A 27349-nucleotide genomic window follows, 5' to 3' on the forward strand; every position below is an offset into this window, starting at 1 on the left:
AGATAGATTGATCATATTTAAGATCGAAGCATTAAATAATGGTAGGGCTTCCTTGAGCAGCCTGGTAGGAATGGGGTCTAATAGACATGTTGATGGTTTGGATGAAGTAACTAATGAAAATAACTCAGACAGAACAATCGGAGAGAAAGAGTCTAACCAAATACCGGCATCACTGAAAGCAGCCAAAGATAACGATACGTCTTTGGGATGGTTATGAGTAATTTTTTCTCTAATAGTTAAAATTTTATTAGCAAAGAAAGTCATGAAGTCATTACTAGTTAAAGTTAAAGGAATTCTTGGCTCAATAGAGCTCTGACTCTTTGTCAGCCTGGCTACAGTGCTGAAAAGAAACCTGGGGTTGTTCTTATTTTCTTCAATTAGTGATGAGTAGTAAGATGTCCTAGCTTTATGGAGGGCTTTTTTATAGAGCAACAGACTCTTTTTCCAGGCTAACTGAAGATCTTCTAAATTAGTGAGACGCCATTTCCTCTCCAACTTACGGGTTATCTGCTTTAAGCTGCGAGTTTGTGAGTTATACCACGGAGTCAGGCACTTCTGATTTAAAGCTCTCTTTTTCAGAGGAGCTACAGCATCCAAAGTTGTCTTCAATGAGGATGTAAAACTATTGACGAGATACTCTATCTCACTTACAGAGTTTAGGTAGCTACTCTGCACTGTGTTGGTATATGGCATTAGAGAACATAAAGAAGGAATCATATCCTTAAACCTAGTTACAGTGCTTTCTGAAAGACTTCTAGTGTAATGAAACTTATTCCCCACTGCTGGGTAGTCCATCAGAGTAAATGTAAATGTCATTAAGAAATGATCAGACAGAAGGGAGTTTTCAGGGAATACTGTTAAGTCTTCAATTTCCATACCATAAGTCAGAACAAGATCTAAGATATGATTAAAGTGGTGGGTGGACTCATTTACATTTTGAGCAAAGCCAATTGAGTCTAATAATAGATTAAATGCAGTGTTGAGGCTGTCATTCTCAGCATCTGTGTGGATGTTAAAATCGCCCACTATAATTATCTTATCTGAGCTAAGCACTAAGTCAGACAAAAGGTCTGAAAATTGACAGAGAAACTCACAGTAACGACCAGGTGGACGATAGATAATAACAAATAAAACTGGTTTTTGGGACTTCCAATTTGGATGGACAAGACTAAGAGTCAAGTTTTCAAATGAATTAAAGCTCTGTCTGGGTTTTTGATTAATTAATAAACTGGAATGGAAGATTGCTGCTAATCCTCCGCCTCGGCCCCTGCTACGAGCGTTCTGGCAGTTAGTGTGACTCGGGGGTGTTGACTCATTTAAACTAACATATTCATCCTGCTGTAACCAGGTTTCTGTAAGGCAGAATAAATCAATATGTTGATCAATTATTATATCATTTACTAACAGGGACTTAGAAGAGAGAGACCTAATGTTTAATAGACCACATTTAACTGTTTTAGTCTGTGGTGCAGTTGAAGGTGCTATATTATTTTTTCTTTTTGAATTTTTATGCTTAAATAGATTTTTGCTGGTTATTGGTGGTCTGGGAGCAGGCACCGTCTCTACGGGGATGGGGTAATGAGGGGATGGCAGGGGGAGAGAAGCTGCAGAGAGGTGTGTAAGACTACAACTCTGCTCAGGTCATGAGCAGAGTTGGTCAGGTCATGTTTAGGATCATGCCCTGGTGCCACGCATCGCCACATTCATCCCACTAAGGAACCATTTTGGGTTCTGGATGGCACACCCAGACAAACGACTGGTCCATCTCCACCCCTGGAAAGTAGCCATCCCTCTGCTGCAGCCAGTTAAAACATGGGCATGTCCTTGGCCTTCCAACTGGTGGGATCCTCAGCGCCTGTGTGCTGCATTGTGCACAGTAAAACACACTGAAAACTGGAATTATGCAAAGCCAATTGTTATTTTTTTTTCCTTTTTTGCACGGCATGAACCCTTTTAAAACTGGAAGAAGAGAATTTAGTCTTCAGTTCTGAAAATCATTCCATTTAATTTAACTAACAAAACGATTCTGTAAAAGTAAGAAATGGCTGCAAGCTTCATCTGTGATGGCTTGGATTTATTTCCTGATTACATCAGTTGTTCATTATTTATTAGACCAACATTTTCAACTGGAGATGTAAACTCAGGTCCAACACCTGCACAAGCCTTTGTGCAGGTGTTGGATTACTGGCACTTGCATGCTATAACAAATCAGAAACATATGCTGCTTCAGAGCTCTTTTATAAAGGCCTTGTTTACAAGTGTTTCAGATGATTTTGTATTTTAAATATTCTGCTGACATGTCCAAAATACCGATGCTGATGCTTGTTCACAATGCAAGTGATAGTCCTCATCTATGTCTCCATACGTAATCGCTCGTTTGACATAAAGTCATTCCAGTGGTACCCAAGTATACTCGAAAGAGGTCTGGTACCAAAGAACAGGCAGAGTAGAGCAGGTAGCTGAGTAGATAAGAGTTGGGCTGTCAATATGTAGACCTGGGGTTGAATTCCACTCAAGCTGCCTGTTTGTATCCTTGGGCAAGATGGTGTAAAAAAGTGTACAGATCTTGGCTGGGGAAAAAATGTGACGTATCGTTGTAAAGTGCTTTGAACATCTGCGTGATTAAAATGTGCTCTACCAAAGACATTCAGTTGTCACTGTTTATGCCCCGCGTGGCGCTTGCGGACAACCCGCATCCGGGTTGTCCGTCCTTCCGGCAGTTTGTGTGTCCGGCCGCAATTCGTTCGCCGCAACGTAGCTCGCAAAAACCTAATATTTGGTGGGTACATGCCTTGGAGGAGTACTTCACATGGGTTCGAAGGCCAGTGACCTTGACGTACTTTTCAAGGTCACCAGTGGTCACAACTGTCAAATCCTTCGCCACAACGTAGCTCGGCACCTATTGCTCGCAGAAATCTCATATTTGGTGGGAACATGCCTTGGAGGAGTACTTCACATGGGTTCGAAGGCCAGTGACCTTGACCTACTTTTCAAGGTCACCAGTGGTCACAACTGTCAAATCCTTTGGCGCAACATAACCTCGCACCTATTGCTCGCAGAAACTTAATATTTGTAAGTAGGTTAGTAAGCTTTATTTATACAGCACTTTTCGCAGACCAAGGTCACAAAGTGCTTCACACGATATAAATAGACAAAAAAAAAAAAAAAACACATGCAAATATAAAAACAATAAAATTGAAACTAAAATGCAAGTTTGAAAAAATATGTCTTTAGTTGCTGTCTAAAAACATCCACAGAATCCAGTGAGCGAAGGGAACAGGGAAGCTCATTCCAGAGGCGAGGTGCCACAGCTTTAAAGGATCTGTCCCCTCGAGTTTTGAAACAAGTTCGGGGAACCATCAGCAGGTTCTGATTGGAAGACCTCAGACTCCTCTAAAGGTCAGCACTAGGATTTTGTAATTTATTCTGTAAAAAACAGGGAGCCAATGTAAAGACTTGAGGACAGGAGTAATATGCATTCTCCTGTGGGCGTGGGTAAGAAGTCGTTGGTAGGTACATGCCTTGGAGGAGTACTTCGCATGGGTTCAAAGGCCAGTGACCTTGATCTACTTTTCAAGGTCACCAGTGGTCACAACTGTCAAATCCTTCGCCGCAACGTAGCTTCGCACCAATTGCTCGCAGACACTTCATATTTGGTGGGTAAATGCCTTGGAGGAGTTACTTTGCATGGGTTCGAGGCCAGTGATCTTGACCTACTTTTCAAGATCACCAATGGTCACAACTGTCAAATCCTTTGCCACAACGTAGCTCGGCACCTTTTGCTTGTAGAAACTTCATACTTAGTGGGTACATGCCTTGGGGGAGTACTTCGCAAGGCCGGTGACCTTGACCTCCATTTCAAGGTCATCAGTGGTTGCATTTGTTTTGAAGGCTGGCGACCGTGACCGACTTTTTATGATGACTGTTTGTCACATCGTCTAAATAAATATTATGCCAATCACCAATTTTTTCATTGTATATCTCAGTTTACATCAAACACATAAGGCTTCAACCAAATACCCACCCACCCCATACAAGTACATATTACTGCACTTTGCATGGAAAATAATACTGCGTGCAGGGCATTTCGTGATGAATGTCTCTCGTTTTGTTTAGTGTCCAAGTGTCAACCTTACAGTAAGATAGGCAGCACCAAAACCCTAAAGCCTTGGACCTTTGTTGTCCTCCATGTATATTGGCACTGCAAACTCTCTGTCCAACAGCCTCATGACTTTTCCAAATAGATCTCAAAGGCATAGGACCCAGACATGAATGTCACTGCCAAGATAAATGACTTTCTGTCCAAGTTCAACACTTTCATTGTATACAGATACAGTTCTGATGGCTGAGTCCTTGGTCTTAGTTTTGATCTTGGATAATCATAAACTCAGACATTCCAATTCTCCATATAGCTTCTCAAGTGCTGCAATCAAGGTATCCATTGATTCGTCAAAAATCACACCATCGTCCGTGAAATCATTGCCAGCAAGCTGGCTTTCCTCGCCAAATTTGGCATGTTATATACTAGTATGTTGAATTTAGACATGAGACAAACCAGACAGAAACATCAAGGGCTTCATCTTCAACTGTAGATCTACATTGTACAGCCCAAAATACACAGCACATGTGCATTTTGCATGTGTCTTAATGCACTTTGCTATTTACCTGGTGTGTAATCACAGGTGCAAAGTGAAGCCAGAGGGAGAAAAGTCAAAGTGAGGTGTGTTTAGTGTGTTACTTATGGGCATTCTTTCTCGATAACATGAAATAAACAGACAATATGAAATGATCTGATTGTCATCTGTCATCCCATTTAATGGCTGGAGTGTACTGGCAACTATTACACTGTTATTTACACAGAAGAGTGAATTGAGAGGGGTTTTTTTTATTGTTAACAGACCTGCATGAAATAAAATGAATCGCAGGACATCCACATGAAATTTTGTGTTTTTATGTGAGTGTTTACCTTTATTTTGTTGATTTATTTTATTGTGTCCAAACAGAGTGACCCCACCTATGTAAGGCATATCTGAATATTTTACTATATACACTCAACAAAAATATAAATGCAACACTTTTGGTTTTGCCCCCATTTTGTATGAGATGAACTCAAAGATCTAAAACTTTTTCCACATACACAATATCACCATTTCCCTCAAATATTGTTCACAAACCAGTCTAAATCTGTGATAGTGAGCACTTCTCCTTTGCTGAGATAATCCATCCCACCTCACAGGTGTGCCATATCAAGATGCTGATTAGACACCATGATTAGTGCACAGGTGTGCCTTAGACTGTCCACAATAAAAGGCCACTCTGAAAGGTGCAGTTTTGTTTTATTGGGGGGGGGATACCAGTCAGTATCTGGTGTGACCACCATTTGCCTCATGCAGTGCAACACATCTCCTTCGCATAGAGTTGATCAGGTTGTCAATTGTGGCCTGTGGAATGTTGGTCCACTCCTCTTCAATGGCTGTGCGAAGTTGCTGGATATTGGCAGGAACTGGTACACGCTGTCGTATACGCCGGTCCAGAGCATCCCAAACATGCTCAATGGGTGACATGTTCGGTGAGTATGCCAGCCATGCAAGAACTGGGACATTTTCAGCTTTCAAGAATTGTGTACAGATCCTTGCAACATGGGGCCGTGCATTATCCGGCTGCAACATGAGGTGATGTTCTTGGATGTATGACACAACAATGGGCCTCAGGATCTCGTCACGGTATCTCTGTGCATTCAAAATGCCATCAATAAAATGCACCTGTGTTCTTCGTCCATAACAGACGCCTGCCCATACCATAACCCCACCGCCACCATGGGCCACTCGATCCACAACATTGACATCAGAAAACCGCTCACCCACACAACGCCACACACGCTGTCTGCCATCTGCCCTGAACAGTGTGAACTGGGATTCATCCGTAAAGAGAACACCTCTCCAACATGCCAAACGCCAGCGAATGTGAGCATTTGCCCACTCAAGTTGGTTACGACGACAAACTGGAGTCAGGTCGAGACCCCGATGAGGATGACGAGCATGCAGATGAGCTTCCCTGAGATGGTTTCTGACAGTTTGTGCAGAAATTCTTTGGTTATGCAAACCGATTGTTTCAGCAGCTGTCCGAGTGGCTGGTCTCAGACGATCTTGGAGGTGAACATGCTGGATGTGGAGGTCCTGGGCTGGTGTGGTTACACGTGGTCTGTGGTTGTGAGGCTGGTTGGATGTACTGCCAAATTCTCTGAAACGCCTTTGGAGACGGCTTATGGTAGAGAAATGAACATCCAGTACACGAGCAACAGCTCTGGTTGACATTCCTGCTGTCAGCATGCCAATTGCACGCTCCCTCAAATCTTGCGACATCTGTGGCATTGTGCTGTGTGATAAAACTGCACCTTTCAGAGTGGCCTTTTATTGTGGGCAGTCTAAGGCACACCTGTGCACTAATCATGGTGTCTAATCAGCATCTTGATATGGCACACCTGTGAGGTGGGATGGATTATCTCAGCAAAGGAGAAGTGCTCACTATCACAGATTTAGACTGGTTTGTGAACAATATTTGAGGGAAATGGTGACATTGTGTATGTGGAAAAAGTTTTAGATCTGTTGTGTGGGCCGCCAGAAGAGGAGGTACTGCTGGCCCACCACCAGAGGGCGCCCTGCCTGGAGTGCGGGCTCCAGGCACCAGAGGGCGCAGCCGCCTCACAGGAGCAGCTAGGGTGACAGCTGTCACGCATCACCTGCAACAGCTGTTACCAATCAGCAGGGGTACATCAGCAGGACGACGTCTCCACCTCTTTGCCGAGATATTGTTCTACCTGGAAGGTAATATTCTCAGCTGACTGCTTGACAGTAACCTTTTGTGACTTTTGTGAGTGATAACAGACCTTTTTTCCAACGAGAGGTGGAGGTAGCTTTCCTGCCGTGCGGATTACTGGGTGCAAACGCGCCCACCTTTAATTGTGTTTTTGTTCCTCGCCAGCAGTACCAGGTCTGACACGCGGAGGCAGTGGCCACCTGGGAGTTCGGGACTTGGCGGCTCCAGTATTCCCGGGGTCTGGTGGCGGAGGAAATCGTGTGGTTCCGGTTCTGCTTTGGACAGGTGTCTCCTATCTTCGAGCCTGCCCACACGACACCTTTGTGGATTGATTCTGATCTATTGTTGTAATCTGTTGTATTTGTTGTGCACATTCACAACAGTAAAGTGTTGTTATTTGACCTACTCCATTGTCCGTTCCTTTGCGCCCCCTGTTGTGGGTCCGTGTACCTACACTTTCCCAACAGGATATCTCGGCCAGCGTCATGGATCCCGAGGGGCGTCAACCGGCTGTTGAACGGCCAATGGAAGAACAGGGCGCACAGGCGTCCGCAGGAGGAATGATCGGTGAGTTGCAGCGGATCCTCACCGCTTTCACGGCTCGGTTGGATTTAATGACCGAGCAGAACGTCCTCCTTAACCGCAGGGTGGAGGTTCTCGCCGCGCAGGTGGAAGCGCGCCCTCAGGGCGCTGCTGCGGCTCTCCCTCCTGTCGACCCGGTGCGTAACAGTGACGTTCCACAGGTCGTTCAACGACCCCTCCCACCTTCCCCGGAAGCATACATAAGCCCTCCAGAGCCGTACGGGGGTTGTGTGGAGACGTGCGCGGACTTTCTTATGCAGTGTTCGCTCGTCTTCGCACAACGTCCCGTCATGTACGCGACTGATGCTAGTAAGATAGCTTATGTCATTAATCTGCTTCGCGGCAAGGCACGCGCTTGGGCTACAGCACTTTGGGAGCAAAATTCACGGCTCCTTCTGATATACGATGGGTTTGTGAGGGAGTTCAGAACAGTGTTCGATCACCCAAATAGAGGAGAGACCGCTTCAGCCGTGCTGCTGTCAATGAGACAGGGGCGCCGGAGCGCAGCTGTTTATGCAGTCGACTTCCGCATCGCGGCTGCGAGGTCCGGCTGGAATAACACTGCCCTCCGCGCCGCCTTCGTAAACGGACTGTCGTTGGTCCTGAAGGAGCTCCTGGTGGCCAAGGACGAACCGCGGGATTTAGACGGGCTTATTGATCTCGTTATACGATTAGACAATCGGTTAGAGGAACGCCGTCGGGAGCGAGGCGAAGGACGTGACCGGATACGCGCCGCCCCTCTCCCTTCCGGGTTCGAAAAGGGGCCGCCCTCCCCACGCTCCACAGCCGCAGCGCTTTGTGGGGCAACAGCTCCCCCTGGTGACGTTGTTGGGGAAACGCACAGGGCCAAAATGGGGAGGCTGATCCGTGGAGAGTGTTTTCTCTGCAGCTCAACAGAGCACACACAGAGAGACTGCCCCAAACGGCCAAAACGTCAACACTCACCCTTAGAGACTGGGCTAAGGGGGGGTCAAGACATTCAAGTGAGACACACACAAATTGCCACACGACTCCCAGTCACAATCCTGAGCGGGGATTTAACCCTTCAAGCCCGAGCACTGGTGGACATGGGGTCAGAAGGGAATCTGCTAGATAGCAGATGGGCAAAGGAGGTAGGGCTCCCTCTGGTGGCGCTTCCTTCGCCATTGCAGGTGCGGGCACTAGATGGCACCCTCCTCCCTTTACTCACACACAAGACACAACCAGTAACTCTGGTGGTGTCTGGAAACCACCGGGAGGAGATTGAGTTTTTTGTAACTTCTTCTACCTCCCGCGTGATTTTGGGCATCCCATGGATGTTAAAGCACAATCCCCGGATCGATTGGCCGTCTGGGGTGGTGGTTCAGTGGAGCGAAACCTGCCATCGGGTGTGTTTAGGATCCTCGGTTCCTCCCGGTTCCCAGGCTAAGGAGGAGGTCAAAGTCCCTCCCAATCTGACGGCAGTGCCGGTTGAGTACCACAATCTTGCTGATGTCTTCAGCAAGGATCTGGCACTCACCCTTCCCCCGCACCGTCCGTACGATTGTGCCATTGATTTGGTTCCAGGCGCTGAGTTCCCGTCCAGCAGGCTGTACAACCTCTCACGAACTGAGCGCGAATCAATGGAGACCTACATCCGGGACTCATTAGCTGCCGGGCTGATCCGGAACTGATCCGATGGGGGCAGGTTTCTTTTTTGTGGGCAAGAAAGATGGCGGACTTCGTCCATGTATTGATTACAGGGGGCTGAATGAGATTACGGTTCGCAACCGATACCCGTTGCCATTATTAGATTCCGTGTTCACCCCCCTGCATGGAGCCAAAATCTTTACTAAGCTGGATCTTAGAAATGCGTATCACCTAGTTCGGATCCGGAAGGGAGACGAATGGAAGACGGCATTCAACACCCCATTAGGTCACTTTGAGTACCTGGTCATGCCGTTCGGCCTCACAAACGCCCCCGCGACGTTCCAAGCATTGGTTAATGATGTCTTGCGGGATTTCCTGCACCGATTCGTCTTCGTATATCTGGACGATATACTCATCTTTTCTCCGGATCCTGAGACTCATGTCCGGCATGTCCTGCAGCGGTTGTTGGAGAACCGGCTGTTTGTGAAGGGCGAGAAGTGTGAGTTTCACCGCACATCTTTGTCCTTCCTGGGGTTTATCATCTCCCCCAACTCCGTCGCTCCTGATCCGGCCAAGGTTGCGGCGGTGAGAGACTGGCCCTAACCCACTAGCCGTAGGAAGCTGCAACAGTTCCTCGGCTTTGCAAATTTCTACAGGAGGTTCATTAAGGGCTACAGTCAGGTAGTTAGCCCCCTGACAGCCCTGACCTCACCAAAAGTCCCCTTCACCTGGTCGGATCGTTGCGATGCCGCGTTCAAGGAGTTGAAACGGCGCTTCTCGTCTGCACCCGTTCTGGTGCAGCCCGATCCTAGTCGCCAGTTAGTGGTTGAAGTGGACGCCTCGGACTCAGGGATAGGAGCCGTGCTTTCCCAGAGCGGGAAGACCGATAAGGTCCTTCACCCGTGTGCCTATTTTTCCTGCAGGTTGACCCCGGCCGAACGGAACTATGACGTCGGCAATCGAGAACTCCTTGCGGTGAAAGAGGCTCTTGAAGAGTGGAGACATCTGTTGGAGGGAACGTCCGTGCCATTCACGGTTTTCACTGACCACCGGAACCTGGAGTATATCAGGACCGCCAAGCGGCTGAACCCCAGGCAAGCCCGCTGGTCACTGTTCTTCGGCCGTTTTGACTTCCGGATCACCTACCGTCCCGGGACCAAGAACCAGAGATCGGATGCCTTGTCCCGGGTACATGAAGATGAAGTCAAAGCGGAGTTGTCGGATCCACCGGAACCCATCATCCCGGAGTCCACTATCGTGGCCACCCTCACCTGGGACGTAGAGAGAACCGTCCGGGAGGCCCTGGCACGAAGCCCGGACCCCGGAACTGGGCCAAAGAACAAACTATACGTCCCACCAGAAGCTAGGGCTGCAGTCCTGGACTTCTGTCACGGCTCCAAGCTCTCCTGTCATCCAGGGGTGCGAAGAACCGTGGCAGTTGTCCGGCAGCGCTTCTGGTGGGCGTCCCTAGAGGCCCACGTCCGGGATTATATCCAGGCCTGCACCACCTGCGCCAGGGGCAAGGCTGACCATCGCCGGGCATCAGGTTTACTCCAGCCGCTGCCCGTGCCTCATCGCCCCTGGTCCCACATCGGCCTGGATTTTGTCACGGGCCTCCCGCCGTCCCAGGGTAACACCACCATCCTCACGATAGTGGACCGATTCTCCAAGGCGGCCCACTTCGTGGCCCTCCCGAAGCTCCCAACAGCCCAGGAGACAGCGGACCTCCTGGTCCACCACGTCGTCCGGCTGCATGGGATTCCAACAGACATCGTCTCCGATCGCGGTCCCCAGTTCTCCTCGCAAGTCTGGAGGAGCTTCTGCCGGGAACTGGGGGCCACGGTGAGTCTCTCGTCCGGGTACCACCCTCAGACCAACGGGCAAGCAGAACGGGTAAACCAGGAGGTGGAGCAGGCCTTGCGCTGCGTGACTGCCGCACACCCGGCGGCCTGGAGTACCCATTTGGCCTGGATCGAGTATGCCCATAACAGCCAGGTGTCTTCAGCCACCGGCCTCTCCCCTTTTGAGGTATGTCTGGGGTATCAGCCCCCGTTGTTTCCGGTGGTTGAGGGAGAGGTCGGTGTGCCCTCGGTCCAGGCCCACCTGCGGAAGTGCCGTCGGGTGTGGCGTGCCGCCCGTTCTGCTTTGCTAAAGGCCCGGACGAGGGCAAAAGCCCATGCAGACCGTCGGCGGACCCCGGCCCCTGCGTATCAGCCTGGGCAGGAGGTGTGGTTATCCACAAAGGACATCCCCCTCCAAGTGGACTCCCCCAAGTTACAGGACCGTTACATCGGCCCATTCAAGATCCTGAAGGTCATCAGTCCAGCCGCAGTGAGGCTTCGGCTGCCGGCCATCCTGTGTTTCATGTGTCCCGGATTAAACCTCATCACTCCTCACCCCTCTGTACTCCGGGTCCGGCGCCGCCTCCTGCCCGGATCATCGATGGCGAGCCGGCTTGGACTGTACGCCGGCTTTTGGATGTCCGTAGGATGGGCCGGGGCTTCCAGTATTTGGTGGACTGGGAGGGGTACGGCCCCGAAGAACGCTCCTGGGTGAAGAGGAGCTTCATCCTGGACCCGGCCCTCCTGGCCGATTTCTACCGCCGCCACCCGGACAAGCCTGGTCGGGCGCCAGGAGGCGCCCGTTGAGGGGGGGGTCCTGTTGTGTGGGCCGCCAGAAGAGGAGGCACTGCTGGCCCACCACCAGAGGGCGCCCTGCCTGGAGTGCGGGCTCCAGGCACCAGAGGGCGCAGCCGCCTCACAGGAGCAGCTAGGGTGACAGCTGTCACGCATCACCTGCAACAGCTGTTACCAATCAGCAGGGGTACATCAGCAGGACGACGTCTCCACCTCTTTGCCGAGATATCGTTCTACCTGGAAGGTAATATTCTCAGCTGACTGCTTGACAGTAACCTTTTGTGACTTTTGTGAGTGATAACAGACCTTTTTTCCAACGAGAGGTGGAGGTAGCTTTCCTGCCGTGCAGATTACTGGGTGCAAACACGCCCACCTTTAATTGTGTTTTTGTTCCTCGCCAGCAGTACCAGGTCCGACACGCGGAGGCAGTGGCCACCTGGGAGTTCGGGACTTGGCGGCTCCAGTATTCCCGGGGTCTGGTGGCGGAGGAAATCGTGTGGTTCCGGTTCTGCTTTGGACAGGTGTCTCCTATCTTCGAGCCTGCCCACACGACACCTTTGTGGATTGATTCTGATCTATTGTTGTAATCTGTTGTATTTGTTGTGCACATTCACAACAGTAAAGTGTTGTTATTTGACCTACTCCATTGTCCGTTCCTTTGCGCCCCCTGTTGTGGGTCCGTGTACCTACACTTTCCCAACAAGATCTTTGAGTTCATCTCATACAAAATGGGAGCAAAACCAAAAGTGTTGCGTTTATATTTTTGTTGAGTGTAAATAGAAGGAAACCTCTGCCATCAACACTGGAACAGGTTTATGTCGGTCTGTCATTTTATTCTTCCCCAAGACAGCAGTGCATCAAAACACAATCAGCGTGTCATCAAGCATTCTGCTATCAAACTTCATAGTAAATCACGTCTGTTTATTGACATGTTGCTGATGAGACATTATTCAAACGTGCATTTGAAGAACACTTGATGTCACAGCAAAGTGAAAAAGCTTTGTTGAGCTCTCCTGGAAACTGAATGTCTCCTTGATGCGTTATCAAATGGACATCGTGTCGTGTAAACACACCTGGGTGGACTCAGTGATAAGGCCTCACCCATGTTCTTTGAACAAATTCTAGTGTTTTTAGTTTAGAGTGAAAATCAAAGAACACCTATTTGTGCTTTGACATTTTGAATGTGATTTGTAAATATATTTAAAGAAGATCTATATACGAGGTCTGTCAATAAAGCAACGGTCCTTTTTATTTTTTTCAAAAACTATATGGATTTCATTCATATGTTTTTACGTCAGACATGCTTGAACCCTCGTGCGCATGCGTGAGTTTTTCCATGCCTGTCGGTGACGTCATTCGCCTGTGAGCACTCCTTGTGGGAGGAGTCGTCCAGCCCCTCGTCGGAATTCCTTTGTCTGAGAAGTTGCTGAGAGACTGACGCGTTGTTTGATCAAAGTTTTTTCTAAACCTGTGAGACACATCGAAGTGGACACGGTTCGAAAAATTAAGCTGGTTTTCAGTGAAAATTTTAACGGCTGATGAGAGATTTTGAGGTGATACTGTCGCTTTAAGGACTTCCCACGGTGCGAGGCGTCGCGCAGCGCTCTCAGCCGCCGTCGTCAGCCTGTTCAAGCTGAAAACCTCCACATTTCAGGCTCTATTGATCCAGGACGTCGTGAGAGAACAGAGAAGTTTCAGAAGAAGTCGGTTTCAGCATTTTATCCGGATATTCCACTGTTAAAGGAGATTTTTTTAATGAAAGACGTGCGGACGGGTCCGCGCGTCGGGACGCAGCCGACGCGGTGCGGCGGCACAGGAAAAACACCTCCGTGTTGATAACCATTTGTAAAATCCATGTTGGGAAGGTGTCGTAGCACGGACCCACAACAGGGGGCGCAAATGAACGGACAATGAGTAAGCCAAAAGGTAACAATTTAATGTTGTGATATTACACAACGAAACGTGTCTTAATGTTCACAGTCAATAAACACCAGGTGACGTGTGGGCAGGCTCGAAGATAGAAGACGCCCGACGAGAGAGAAGCCGCGTCCCACACGGCCTCCACCACCAACGGCCTGAAGAACACCGGAGCCGCCAAGTCCCGAGTCCCCAGGTGGCCTCTGTCTTCGGCTGTCGACCCTGGTACTGCTGGCAGAAAACAGAAAGATAATGTGTGAGTGTGAGTCCGCACACTCAGTAATTAACAGTCCAGACACCGTTAGGAGGGAGCACCTCCACCTCCAAATCACACACACTCGTGCAGCTCCTGATCAACCACTTGTCTGGGACGGGGTGCGAGGTGAAGCCGTCACTGTCACACCAAAACGCCAATCCTCCAGACAAGGAAACACTTCAGGAAAACGGCTGCAACAGAAGTTCAGTTGGTTACACAATGTGTCAGTCAGCAGAGAAATTACCTTAGTACTGGTAGTCGATTTCTCGGCGGGGAGGTGGAGTTGCAGTCCGGCTTATATGGTGGTGTAGATGAGTGACAGCTGGAGTAATGAGTGACAGCTGTCACCTCCTCTGGGTCTGGCGCCCTCTTGTGCTTGGAGCCCGCACTCCAAGCAGGGCGCCCTCTGGTGGTAGTGGGCCAGCAGTACCTCCTCTTCAGCGGCCCACACAACAGGACCCCCCCCTCAACGGGCGCCTCCTGGCGCCCGACCAGGCTTGTCCGGGCGTCGTCTGTAGAAATCGGCCAGGAGGGCCGGGTCCAGGATGAAGCTCCTCTTCACCCAGGAGCGTTCCTCAGGTCCATACCCCTCCCAGTCCACCAGATATTGGAACCCCCGGCCCTTACGACGGACGTCCAGGAGCCTGCGGACCGTCCAAGCAGTCTCCCCGTCGATGAGCCGGGCAGGAGGCGGCATAGGGCCAGGTGCACAGAGGGGCGAGGTGTGGTGTGGCTTGATACGGGACACGTGGAAAACAGGGTGGACCCGCAGTGAAGCCGGGAGTCGGAGCTTCACTGCGGCCGGGTTGATGATCTTGAGGATGGGGAATGGGCCGATGTATCTGTCCTTTAATTTGGGTGAGTCCACACAGAGGGGGATGTCCTTTGTTGACAGCCACACCTCCTGCCCGGGCTGGTATGTGGGGGCCGGGGAACGTCGGCGGTCCGCATGGGTTTTGGCCCTCGTCCGGGCCTTTATTAGGGCAGAGCGGGCGGTCCGCCACACCCGGCGGCACCTCCTGAGGTGGGCCTGGACCGAGGGCACACCGACCTCTCCCTCCACCAGCGGGAACAATGGGGGCTGGAACCCCAAACATGCCTCAAAAGGGGACAGGCCGGTAGCAGACGAGATTTGGCTGTTATGGGCATACTCGATCCAGGCCAGATGGTGACTCCAGGCCGCCGGGTGCGCGGAGGTGACGCAGCGAAGGGCCTGTTCCAACTCCTGGTTAGCCCGCTCTGCCTGGCCGTTGGTCTGGGGGTGGTACCCGGACGAGAGACTCACGGTGGCCCCCAGCTCCTTACAGAAACTCTTCCACACCTGTGAAGAGAACTGGGGACCACGATCTGAAACGATGTCCGATGGTATCCCATGCAGCCGCATGACGTGGTGGACCAGGAGGTCAGCCGTCTCCTGGGCCGTCGGGAGCTTCGGGAGGGCCACGAAGTGGGCCGCCTTGGAGAACCGGTCCACTATCGTGAGAATCACGGTGTTGCCCTGGGACGGCGGGAGGCCCGTGATGAAGTCCAGGCCGATGTGAGACCAGGGGCGATGAGGCACTGGCAGGGGTTGGAGGAGTCCCGTCGTCCTCCGATGGTCTGCCTTGCCCCTGGCGCAGATGGTACAGGCCTGGACGTAGTCCCGGACGTCGGTTTCCAGGGACACCCACCAGAAGCGCTGCTGGACTACTGCCACGGTCCTACGCACTCCGGGATGACAGGAGAGCTTGGACCCGTGACAGAAGTCCAATACGGCAGCTCTTGCCTCTGGTGGGACGTACAGTCTGTTCTTGGGGCCAGTCCCCGGGTCCGGGCTCCTTGTCAGGGCCTCCCGGACGGTCTTCTCCACGTCCCAGGTGAGGGTGGCCACGACAGTGGACTCGGGGATGATGGTCTCGGTGGGGTTCGACAGCCCCGCTTTGGCTTCTTCTTCGTGCACCCGGGACAATGCATCTGGTTTTTGGTTCTTGGTCCCGGGGCGATACGTGATCTGGAAGTCAAAGCGCCCGAAGAACAGAGACCAGCGGGCTTGCCTGGGGTTCAGCCGCTTGGCGGTCCGGATGTACTCCAGGTTCCGATGGTCCGTGAAAACCGTGAAGGGCAACGATGCCCCCTCCAGCAGGTGTCTCCACTCTTCAAGAGCCTCCTTCACCGCAAGAAGTTCCCGATTGCCGACGTCATAGTTCCGTTCAGCTGGGGTCAACCTGCGGGAATAAAAGGCACAAGGATGGAGGACTTTATCAGCCTCCACGCTCTGGGACAGCACGGCTCCTATCCCTGAGTCAGAGGCGTCCACTTCTACTATGTACTGGCAATCAGGATCAGGCTGCACCAGAACTGGTGCAGTCGAGAACCGACGTTTCAACTCCTGGAACGCGGCTTCGCACCGATCCAACCAGGCGAAGGGGACCTTGGTGGAGGTCAGGGCAGTCAGGGGGCTAACTACCTGACTGTAACCTTTAATGAACCTCCTGTAGAAATTTGCAAAGCCTAGGAACTGCTGTAGTTTCCTGCGGCTTATCGGTTGGGGCCAATCTCTCACCGCCGCAACCTTAGCCGGATCAGGGGCGACGGAGTTGGAGGAGATGATGAACCCCAGGAAGGACAAAGAAGTGTGGTGGAACTCGCACTTCTCGCCCTTCACAAACAGCCGGTTCTCCAACAACCGCTGTAGGACCTGACGTACATGCTGGACATGGGTCTCAGGGTCCGGGGAAAAGATGAGTATATCGTCCAGATATACGAAGACGAACCGATGCAGGAAGTCCCGCAAGACGTCATTTACCAAAGCTTGGAACGTCGCGGGGGCGTTAGTGAGGCCGAACGGCATGACCAGGTACTCAAAATGACCTAACGGGGTGTTGAATGCCGTCTTCCATTCGTCTCCCTTCCGGACCCGAACCAGGTGGTACGCGTTTCTAAGATCCAATTTTGTGAAAATTTGGGCTCCATGCAGGGGCGTGAACACTGAATCCAACAGACGTAACGGGTATCGGTTGCGAACCATGATCTCGTTCAGCCCTCTGTAATCAATGCATGGACGGAGTCCGCCGTCTTTCTTGCCCACAAAAAAGAAACCAGCACCCATCGGGGAGGTGGAGTTCCGGATCAGCCCGGCAGCTAAGGAGTCCCGGATGTAGGTCTCCATTGATTCGCGTTCCGGACGTGAGAGGTTGTACAACCTACTGGACGGGTACTCAGCGCCCGGGACCAAATCGATGGCACAATCATACGGTCGGTGCGGGGGAAGAGTGAGTGCCAGATCTTTGCTGAAAACGTCAGCAAGATCGTGGTACTCCCTTGGCACCGCCGATAGATTGGGGGGAACTTTGACCTCCTCATTAGCCGTGGTGGCGGGAGGAACCGAGGATCCTAAGCACTCCCGGTGGCAGGTTTCGCTCCACTGCGTCACAACCCCAGACGGCCAATCAATCCGGGGATTGTGCTTCACCATCCATGGAAAGCCCAAAATCACTCAACCAAAGTCACTGGTTGTGTCTGATGTGTGATTAATGGAAGCAGGGTGCCATCTAGTGCTCGCACCTGCAATGGTGCCGGCAGAGCCACCAGAGGGAGCCCTACTTCCTTTACCCATCTGCTGTCCAGCAGATTCCCTTCAGACCCTGTGTCTATCAGTGCTGGGGCATGAAGGGTTAAATCCCCACAAAGGATTGTTACTGGGATTCGTGCAGATTTGCGGGGTTTTCCCGCGTGCGTGTTATGACCCACCCTTAGCCCAGTTTCTAAGGACGGGCGTTGTAGATTGACCGTTTTAGGGCAGTCCTTCTGCATGTGCTTGCAAGAGCCGCAGACAAAACACTCCCCGCGGGCCAGCCTCCTTTGTCTGATTTTTGATCTTAATTTGGCCCTGCTCGTGTCCCTAGCCTCCTCAGCAGGGGGAGCCGTAGCCACACGGAGCTCTCTGGCAGTAAAGCGTGGGGACGACGTCATCTTATCGGAACCGGAAGGGGGAGGGACGGCTCGTGCCCGGTCACGCCCCCCGGCCTGCTCCCGACGATGCTCATTTAAACGGTTGTCTAAACGTATAACCAAATCGATCAGCCCGTCGAATTCCCGCGGTTCATCCTTGGCCAGTAGGTGCTCCTTAAGGACCGGGGACAGTCCATTTACAAAGGCGGCGCGGAGCGCAACGTTATTCCAGCCGGACCTCGCTGCCGCGATGCGAAAGTCGACTGCATACTCGGCTGCGCTACGGCGCCCCTGTCTCATCGACAGCAGCACGTTCGAAGCGGTCTCGCCTCTGTTGGGATGATCAAACACTTGTTTGAATTCCCGTACGAACCCAGTATAAGACGTTAGGAGCCGTGAATTCTGCTCCCAAAGCGCCGTAGCCCATGCGCGTGCCTTTCCTCGAAGCAAATTAATAACATAAGCCACCCGGCTAGCATCTGATGCGTACATGACGGGGCGCTGTGAAAAGACGAGCGAACACTGCATGAGGAAGTCCGCGCACGTCTCGACACAGCCCCCGTACGGTTCCGGAGGGCTTATGTATGCTTCAGGGGACGGTGGGGGGGTTCGTTGAACGACCAGTGGAACGTCTAATACGGGCCCAGGACCAGCCAGAGGAGTGGCTGCAGCAGCGCCCTGATCGCGCGCTTCCCCCCTGGCGGTGAGAGCCTCCACCCTCCGATTAAGGAGGACACTCTGCTCGGTCACAAATACTAACCGGGCCTTGAAGGCGGTTAAGATCTGCTGCAGCTCACTCAACCCGCCTCCCGCTGACGCCTGCGCTCCAGGCTCTTCCATTGGCCGTTCAAGCTGGAGTTGACGCCCCTCGGAGTCCATGACGATGGCTGAGAAATCCTGTTGGGAAGGTGTCGTAGCACGGACCCACAACAGGGGGCGCAAATGAACGGACAATGAGTAAGCCAAAAGGTAACAATTTAATGTTGTGATATTACACAACGAAACGTGTCTTAATGTTCACAGTCAATAAACACCAGGTGACGTGTGGGCAGGCTCGAAGATAGAAGACGCCCGACGAGAGAGAAGCCGCGTCCCACACGGCCTCCACCACCAACGGCCTGAAGAACACCGGAGCCGCCAAGTCCCGAGTCCCCAGGTGGCCTCTGTCTTCGGCTGTCGACCCTGGTACTGCTGGCAGAAAACAGAAAGATAATGTGTGAGTGTGAGTCCGCACACTCAGTAATTAACAGTCCAGACACCGTTAGGAGGGAGCACCTCCACCTCCAAATCACACACACTCGTGCAGCTCCTGATCAACCACTTGTCTGGGACGGGGTGCGAGGTGAAGCCGTCACTGTCACACCAAAACGCCAATCCTCCAGACAAGGAAACACTTCAGGAAAACGGCTGCAACAGAAGTTCAGTTGGTTACACAATGTGTCAGTCAGCAGAGAAATTACCTTAGTACTGGTAGTCGATTTCTCGGCGGGGAGGTGGAGTTGCAGTCCGGCTTATATGGTGGTGTAGATGAGTGACAGCTGGAGTAATGAGTGACAGCTGTCACCTCCTCTGGGTCTGGCGCCCTCTTGTGCTTGGAGCCCGCACTCCAAGCAGGGCGCCCTCTGGTGGTAGTGGGCCAGCAGTACCTCCTCTTCAGCGGCCCACACAACAATCCAGGCGGTTTTTGATGGCTTTCAGTGGAGTGAATATATGAGAAATTGTTTAACAGCAGGACATGTTCCAACTTGTCCTTAAGGCTTTCAACAGAGGTGTTTTTCATGTGGCTCGCAGCCGACGCGCGGACCCGTCCGCACGTCTTTCATTAAAAAAATCTCCCTTAACAGTGGAATATCCGGATAAAATGCTGAAACCGACTTCTTCTGAAACTTCTCTGTTCTCTCACGACGTCCTGGATCAATAGAGCCTGAAATGTGGAGGTTTTCAGCTTGAACAGGCTGATGACGCCGCCTGAGAGCGCTGTGCGACGTCTCGCACCGTGGGAAGTCCTTAAAGCGACAGAATCACCTCAAAATCTCTCATCAGCCGTTAAAATTTTCACTGAAAACCAGCTTAATTTTTCGAACCGTGTCCACTTCGATGTGTCTCACAGGTTTAGAAAAAATTTTGATCAAACAACGCGCCAGTCTCTCAGCAACTTCTCAGACAAAGGAATTCCGAGGAGGGGCTGGACGACTCCTCCCACAAGGAGTGCTCACAGGTGAATGACGTCACCGACAGGCGTGGAAAAACTCACGCATGCGCACGAGGGTTCAAGCATGTCTGACGTAAAAACATATGAATGAAATCCATATAGTTTTGAAAAAAATAAAAAGGACCGTTACTTTATTGACAGCCCTTGTATAAGCATGTCAGGTATGCAAGCCTGGCATCAGGGCAAACATCTGCCACGCTCCTGTGAGGGAATTCAAATGACCTCTTACCTGGTCACCTCATTAATGAGTTGTAGTGAGCAGTGTAGTGATGGCTGTAAAGATTAAGGGTCTTATCTTGATTAGGGTTGGGTATCGAGAACCAGTTCTTTTCGGGTATCGTTAAGAAATGATTCGATCCACCGATATCAATAGTGTTTTTGCTTAACGACTCCTTAATCGTTCCTTCAGAACAGCTGTTGTTTTTCAGGGTGTTTGTCAGGAAAATGATAATTTCTCTATGTTGATTATAGACCCTGCAGCAGGTCTGTAATCAACCGTTTCTGCAGCATGACTCCACTTTGAAGCATGAACCAATGAAGCAGTGCTTAGATCTGCTGGCTTGTTGGTTCTTTGATTCACTGCTCTCCAGAAGGTGCAAGTCCGCTTCTTAACCCCTCTCAAAGCCATTAAAATATGTCAATCGTGAGTCACTTTTTTGTGGATTAAAGTCAGTAATGGCCCAGTCACACGGCACTTAACGAAGTGTGACGAAGCCTTGACGAAACCAGAAATCTGGACTTTCGTTGACTGTTGGCATTGTTTAACCTTCACGCAGCTTCGCTCCTGTAGCGGGAGCTTCGTCAGGATTTTTAAACTGTTGAAAAATTTGAACGAAGAGCAACGAAAACCTCAGTTCATCTGTGTCTCATTTTGCTGTCGTTCTTGACATTTTTTAAGCGTTTGTGTAGTTTTTGTAACGTTATTGTTTAATTTGACTTCGTTGGAGCAGCTGAATGTTTTCACACAGTGCAGAAGCCGGTTTCTGAGCACTGAGGCTGCTGCTGCGTTCATGTACCGTCGGAAATTACAGGGCAAACTCAGCCTGCTTGCCTGGATTTTTTTTATCTGTGTGTGTGTGGGGGGGGGGGGGGGGGCAGCTTCAATGGGCTCAGGCACCATACATAGGCCAGAATTAATCTTGTGTGGATATAATTAATTATTTTGCCACAAGCAACTGTTGAATTTGAAACAACGAAAAGGTTGTGTAATTTCCGATGGTACTTGAATGCAGCATCAGCGACAGCAGCTGCTGCGTGCGATTATTATTTTGTATTAAATATAACAATGTGAGTGTAGGAATGATAATCCAGTCCTTCTGTACATGTGGCAACAGGTAGATGAATCAGAATGATTATATAAAGAGCTGTTCTGGAAGGAAGAATTCACGTTGTAGATCAGTGAGCAGCTGGTGGAAATAACCGCACGGTTCACACGCACTGATTAATTTACTGCTCTGATATATTCAATCATCTTTACACTTATATTTATATTTAGTCTCCCTTTTGACAGTTTTCTGTTATAAATAAATATATATTGCTTAGAACATAATACTGTGATACAGCAGTGAGCACAGCGCACTTTTTTTCCTTTTTTTTTTTTAATTGGAGGAAGACGGAGCGCGCAGTGTGTCAACAGACAGTGTGGATTCTGATAATGATGGACATGATCCCTCTTTTGTTCTGGACGAGGAACCAGAGCAGGTGGTCCACTGACGTGCACACAGATCTCCACAGATTCTGTTTGCAGTTTCTCCAGGACTCAGGTGCTCTGAGCTCCGTCCCAGCGCCGAGTCCTGGAACCCGGAGATGCAAACACACACTGCTGCAGCTGTGGCTCCAGGTGCGTTTCGTCGAGATCGTGAGCTTCGGTTTTGTTAAGTTCCTCTTTCGTCCCTTTTGCGCTCTTGCTTCGCAGACTGTTTCGGTGATAAAAGCTATTTCGTCCACCTTTTCTCAATGAATTGTGACGTTTTTTACTCTTTCCCTTCGTTAAGGAATCGTCGTGTGCCGTGTGACTGGGCCATAACTGGGACTCTTGTCTTGTTGCAGTCAAGAAACGAGAATCGTTCTCCATTCCATTGGCACAGCTTCAAACGCTGCACAGCTCTCTGCCGAGACAGAGGCTGGTCAGAATTAATAACTTCAGAATGAATTGCCGCTTTAAATAAAATGACACCGCTTTCCAAACGCTGTAATACACACAATAAACTACAATCGACTAAAATGTTTTTTTCCTCCCAAAATGAGACGTCCTGCATTCTTTATGAATTACATCTTGACGTGCGGGCAGCCAGCTGCAAGAGCTCAGCTCAGATGTATGGAAAGACATTCATGCCAATAATGTCTGAAAAGAAATGCTTTTGATAAAAACTACAGATTTTGTTTATTTCTATTTACTGTATGTCCAGAGATCAAGGATCCACCATGTAGAGTTTATTATGTCCAGAGTTTAAGGATCCAGTGACCAATTTCATATTTATTTACTTTATGACTCAATAAAATGTTGTTGACATAGAAAACCTGTAAAGCCTACTTTTAGTACACAGAAAATTCACAAGAGGTATCGGAAAAGGGAATCAGTAAGGAATCGATAATTGTATCGATATCGATAAAATGCCATATACCCATTCCTAATCTTGAATATCTATAGTGCAAGCTCTAAAGTGCATAGTGCAAGTGCAATTGGGATGTGTCGAACTCCACGTTTTCTACACAGTGTCTAATCTGAATGCAAAACACAAAGGTCACAGAGGGCTTAATTATGGATGTGGTTTCTTATAACATGAAATAAACCAGTCAGATTATCACCTGTCATTGCATTTACGAGGCTTGTTGTGAGTTATGTTTTGGTGTATCCATACTTAAAATTATATTTGTTTATTTATTAATTAATTACAGACACTTATTTTCATTAATTTGAAAAACATCCTTTAGTTATTAATCAGCTTCCGAAGGCAGTACCTTAAGGATTGAAACACAGTGGCTGCATTACGTGTGTGTGTGTGTGTGTGTGTGTGTGTGTGTGTGTGTGTGTGTGTGTGTGTGTGTGTGTGTGTGTGTGTGTGTGTGTGTGTGTGTGTGTGTGTGTGTGTGTGTGTGTGTGTGTGTGTGTGTGTGTTGCTGCTGGATTGTGTGTTGATTTTCATTTAGGCAGCAGTGTAAACCATTAAACTTTGCACACAGAAGCATGCTTCATGTTGCGGGTGCTAAACCTGTCTGGAAAATAGACCCAGACCTACTTTTCATTTTACAGCAGTCACAGACATAAAAATTATAAAACAAACAAAACACTCAACAAAAAAAAAAAACAACCAAACAAACACACACACACACACACACACACAAAGCCCAAGATGATTGCACCCCATAAAATCACTTAAAAAAATCACTTCAGATTCAAAGCACCCACAACCCAGGTGATGTGTTTCAGGTGAAACAATACTAAATCTATCTCATCAAATATTAAAGCCTAAACCAGTTGGTTATACAGCATTCTTCAATACTTATGACATATATCTGGCAGTGAAATATGTTGTTGAGCAGAAGGATACATGATTATAAGAGTATGAATGTTTTTCATCGATGCACTTTCTACAACTGACCCGTATTTCCCTGATATGGGGCATCTGATTCCACAAGTTATTAAAGGTGAAGGTGAAAGTCTAGATCAAATGTTGAATATTTGATTGTTGATGTTTTGACAAGGGTATTTGTTGTTTATGGATAAAAGAACACATATTAACAAATCATTTAAAAAAAAAACCTAAGTGGCCTTCCTTCATCATAACGGTATAAAGATAGTTCATAGTAATGTCAGTAACAGTGTTTATTAAATTCTGCATCATTATTTCCTCCTAAGGAAAATGTGCTACACAATAATGAGCCATTTCATTTCTCTGCCTCTAACGACAGTCTGTTCATGGATTCGATTGCTGATTTTGTTTGTGATTTCCACTAAAGGCTTGGGCAATGATTTTTTATTTTTTTTAAAGCTGCGACGGTCACCGTGGCCTTCAGTGAAATAGATGCGGGCAAAGTACATCAGTGGTTTGACTTTAAAGGGATGTACTGTGTCCACTGGTGGTCTTTTGATTAACTTACCCATTATAAATAAGGAATTAGCTACAAAGGGTAATGATTAAATAGAATACAGGTTTGATGTTAGTTATCATTTCTGCTGTTAGAGTCTACGACTCTTGTAGTTGCTGTCTGCCTGAAAGCTGTGGCTAAATGTGTTTATACACTAAATGGACCGCATTTCTCTTACGCTTTTCCATCTGATCCACTAACCTCATCACCTACCCACATCCACGGTATCTCAGTTTAGAATGACGTGAAGAAAGACTTTTTGATTTGATGTTAAAAACATTTGACACAGTCCAAATACAGGCGATGCATTTGAAACCTGGCCTTGTATGTCATGTGGTCTCGCATGCAAGAGAAAGTGTGTGCATTTTCTCTTGCATGCGAGTTAGGTTATATGAATATTTGCTTTTCTGGCAGGTGTGCAAATATGAAAATACTGCATGTGCTTGTCAAGGGTTTTGTTTTGTAAGAAAGGGGTCTGCCAAATAATCTATCTATATTGAAGCATATTTGCAAAATCTTTACAATCCTGGTTTAAAATCACATTTTTATTCATTTTCCCGAGGCAGGGAAAGACAGTGGTTCTGTACTCATCCCTGATTCTTTGTGGATGGCAGAACCTAAAATAGGATTGCTGATTCAGATGACATTTTGCAGAATAGTGCAGTAGATAAGTGAATATTTACACATTTAAAAATGTTCATATTGAAAAAAAAAAATCAAATCATATTGAAATGTATTCCATATTATTTGTCTGTTCATAAAGATTTTAAAAAGGTATAGTTTGAACCATCTATGACTGAATTCTATGGAGTTATTGGGTACAAAATAGCAAAAATGGTGAGAAAGGTCAATTTCAGTTTGTAGAGGGGTCAAAATTTAAAGTTGCTCTAATTTAAAAAAAAAAGCAAATTATTGGTTAACAGGGTTTTAAAAAGGAATAGTTTGCATCATGTGTCATGCTTAGTTATTGTGTTACGTGGTAACATATGTCACATGTTATAGGATCCAATGGATGTTGACCTTGTTTAACCTTTACTTTACAGACCAAACATTAAGCATGGTCAAAACTATTCCATTTATTAGCTCAACCAATAATTTGCACCACTTTTTCAAATACATATTTCATGAAAAACCAGGGACCAGCTTCAGGTTTTTGCTACTGTGCTGCAGAACATTGACACTGCCACTGCTCACCCTTTGTTCACCATTGGGGGCAGCAGCACAGTAGTAGCCCAGAAGAAGAAGCCAGCTGTTGTAAGCATAACTTTTCCATTCTGGAGTGAACATAAAGTTATCTGTTAGACCACCTACCACTATCAGAGATATTCATTTTATTTAATATTCCTGTGAGCCTCACACCAATGTTTGAACTTTTGCGAGAGCTTGAAAAGAGCAACGCAAGATCAGTTCATTATAACATTAAAATCAAGCCAGTGACCGGCTCATGTACATTTAGATCAATTCAGGGGTCAGTGTGTCAGTGTAGTCCTATTACTTTAAAATAGATTTTTGGTTTGTTTCAGTTGATTGTTGTACCCCTAGTATGCAGACTAGACAGTTTGTCATGTGTTTATGTACTGTCATGTATTGTGCTTCACCATGTTGTTTTGTGATCCAGAGGTGCCGTTGGTTCTCTTCCTGTTCCTGCTGGTCTCTGTGGTCTGGTTGTGGGCCGGTCTCCATATGGGCTACCGATCTCTGTGGATGCTCGTCCTCTATGTCATTTTTAACTGCCTGCTGGTGAGTATGTCAGATTCTCCGTTATTTAGCTTACACTGGTCAACACTTTTCTTGCATGGAGTTTTTCAATGGATTTGGGGTAATTTGGGGCACTGAATCCATATCTGGTGTTAGTTTTTGCCAATCACATATTCAAAACATATTTCAGGCCTGGTATTTTTCCGGCCTGAGCCGGATTTCCGGCTTTTGGATCCGGATATATGCAGCGGAGGCAACAGGTTGCCATGTAATCCCTATGGAAGGACGTGTTGTGGATATGTAGTGATGTGGAGATGTCTGTCTGGAGTTTATACTTGACGTGGACATGTCCTGTCACTGGCAAGCAGCCTGTGAGCAGGACTTATGTCCCTTTTGCCTTTTATTTAACACAATTATGACAGAGTTTGAGGGGGAGAAAGCAAGGAAGTGCAGTGTTTTTTGTTTTTTTTTGTTCGCGTGCGCGCGCGAACGAATCATCCGTGAAGATAATTTTATTAATTACACAGATATATAATAAAACAAATGGTGACTGGTTTATAACACAATTATGACAGAGTTTGAGGGGAGAAAGCAAGGAAGTGCAGCAGCAGCCGGTGTTTTTTTTGTTGTTGTTCACGTGCGTGCGCGTGCAAACGAATCGTCCGTGAAAATCATTTTATTAATTACACAGATGGATAAAAAAACAAATGCTGACTGGTTTATAACACAATTATGACAGTTTGAGGGGGAGAAAGCGAGGAAGTGCAGCAGCAGCCGGTATTTTTTTGTTTTTTGCTCACATGCATGCGAGCGCGAACGAATTGTCTGTGAAGATAATTTTATAAATTACACAGATGTATAATAAAACAAATGGTGACTGGTTTATAACACAATTATGACAGAGTTTGAGGGTATGGTCCGCGAATGACGTTTAACGCCGGAAAATATACCGGTTCTTTGTTTAATAAGAGCTGTGAAATATACCCTGTTCTTTGTTTAATAACACGATTTTTCATTGGTCTAGCTCGATGTGACAACCAATCATTGAACGTGTTTTAATGTGACTCGATCTGTATCAGAACGAAACTCTTTTCTTAGCATTTTGCAGGCGCCTGTTAGACAAAGCGATCAAGTTGAAGAAAGAGATTATTTAGCAGCTGATTGCCATAAGTAGTATTTTATGTTTTTTATCTATGTAGTTTGAAGAGGTCTTAGTGAAAGGATTAAGCATCTATGACAAGTGTTTGATAAATTTCAAAATTCAAATTGCTTACGAATTTTGGCATTCTGAAAACAAAATGCTTAGCTCATGTTGTAAGTTAATAACCATTCATTTATTGAAATAGTAATTATTTTTCACATATTTGAAACTCGGAGTAGATGCGAACCCAACCCTTTTCATTTTCTGCCGTGCTTTTCTTTCCACACTGATGTTTGCTTGGACTGGTCTGTTGAATAAACTATAAAATAATTGCCCCGAAAATATGAGCCCAGCAGCAACAGTGTTCAGTGATGGTAGTATGTAGTCAAAACCTGCAGATGTTAGGGGAACCTATGCCCAATTTTTGTTTGTGGTTATTTTATTTTTGCTTTAGAAAACTGCAT

At 48.1% G+C, this 27349-nt stretch overlaps 1 protein-coding gene across 1 annotated transcript in view; it reads left to right on the forward strand.

The window, feature by feature from the left end:
- Positions 1-27349, forward strand: part of adgrv1 (adhesion G protein-coupled receptor V1) — a 444323-nt gene that overhangs the window by 352450 nt on the left and 64524 nt on the right. Inside the window, exon 92 of the mRNA XM_034170036.1 lies at positions 25665-25786. Within this exon, the coding sequence (XP_034025927.1) occupies positions 25665-25786 (122 nt within the window). The remainder of the gene's footprint in view (positions 1-25664; positions 25787-27349) is intronic.

Source organism: Thalassophryne amazonica, chromosome 5 (genome assembly GCF_902500255.1).
Source record: "Thalassophryne amazonica chromosome 5, fThaAma1.1, whole genome shotgun sequence".
In the NCBI taxonomy this organism is placed as follows: Eukaryota; Metazoa; Chordata; class Actinopteri; order Batrachoidiformes; family Batrachoididae; genus Thalassophryne; species Thalassophryne amazonica.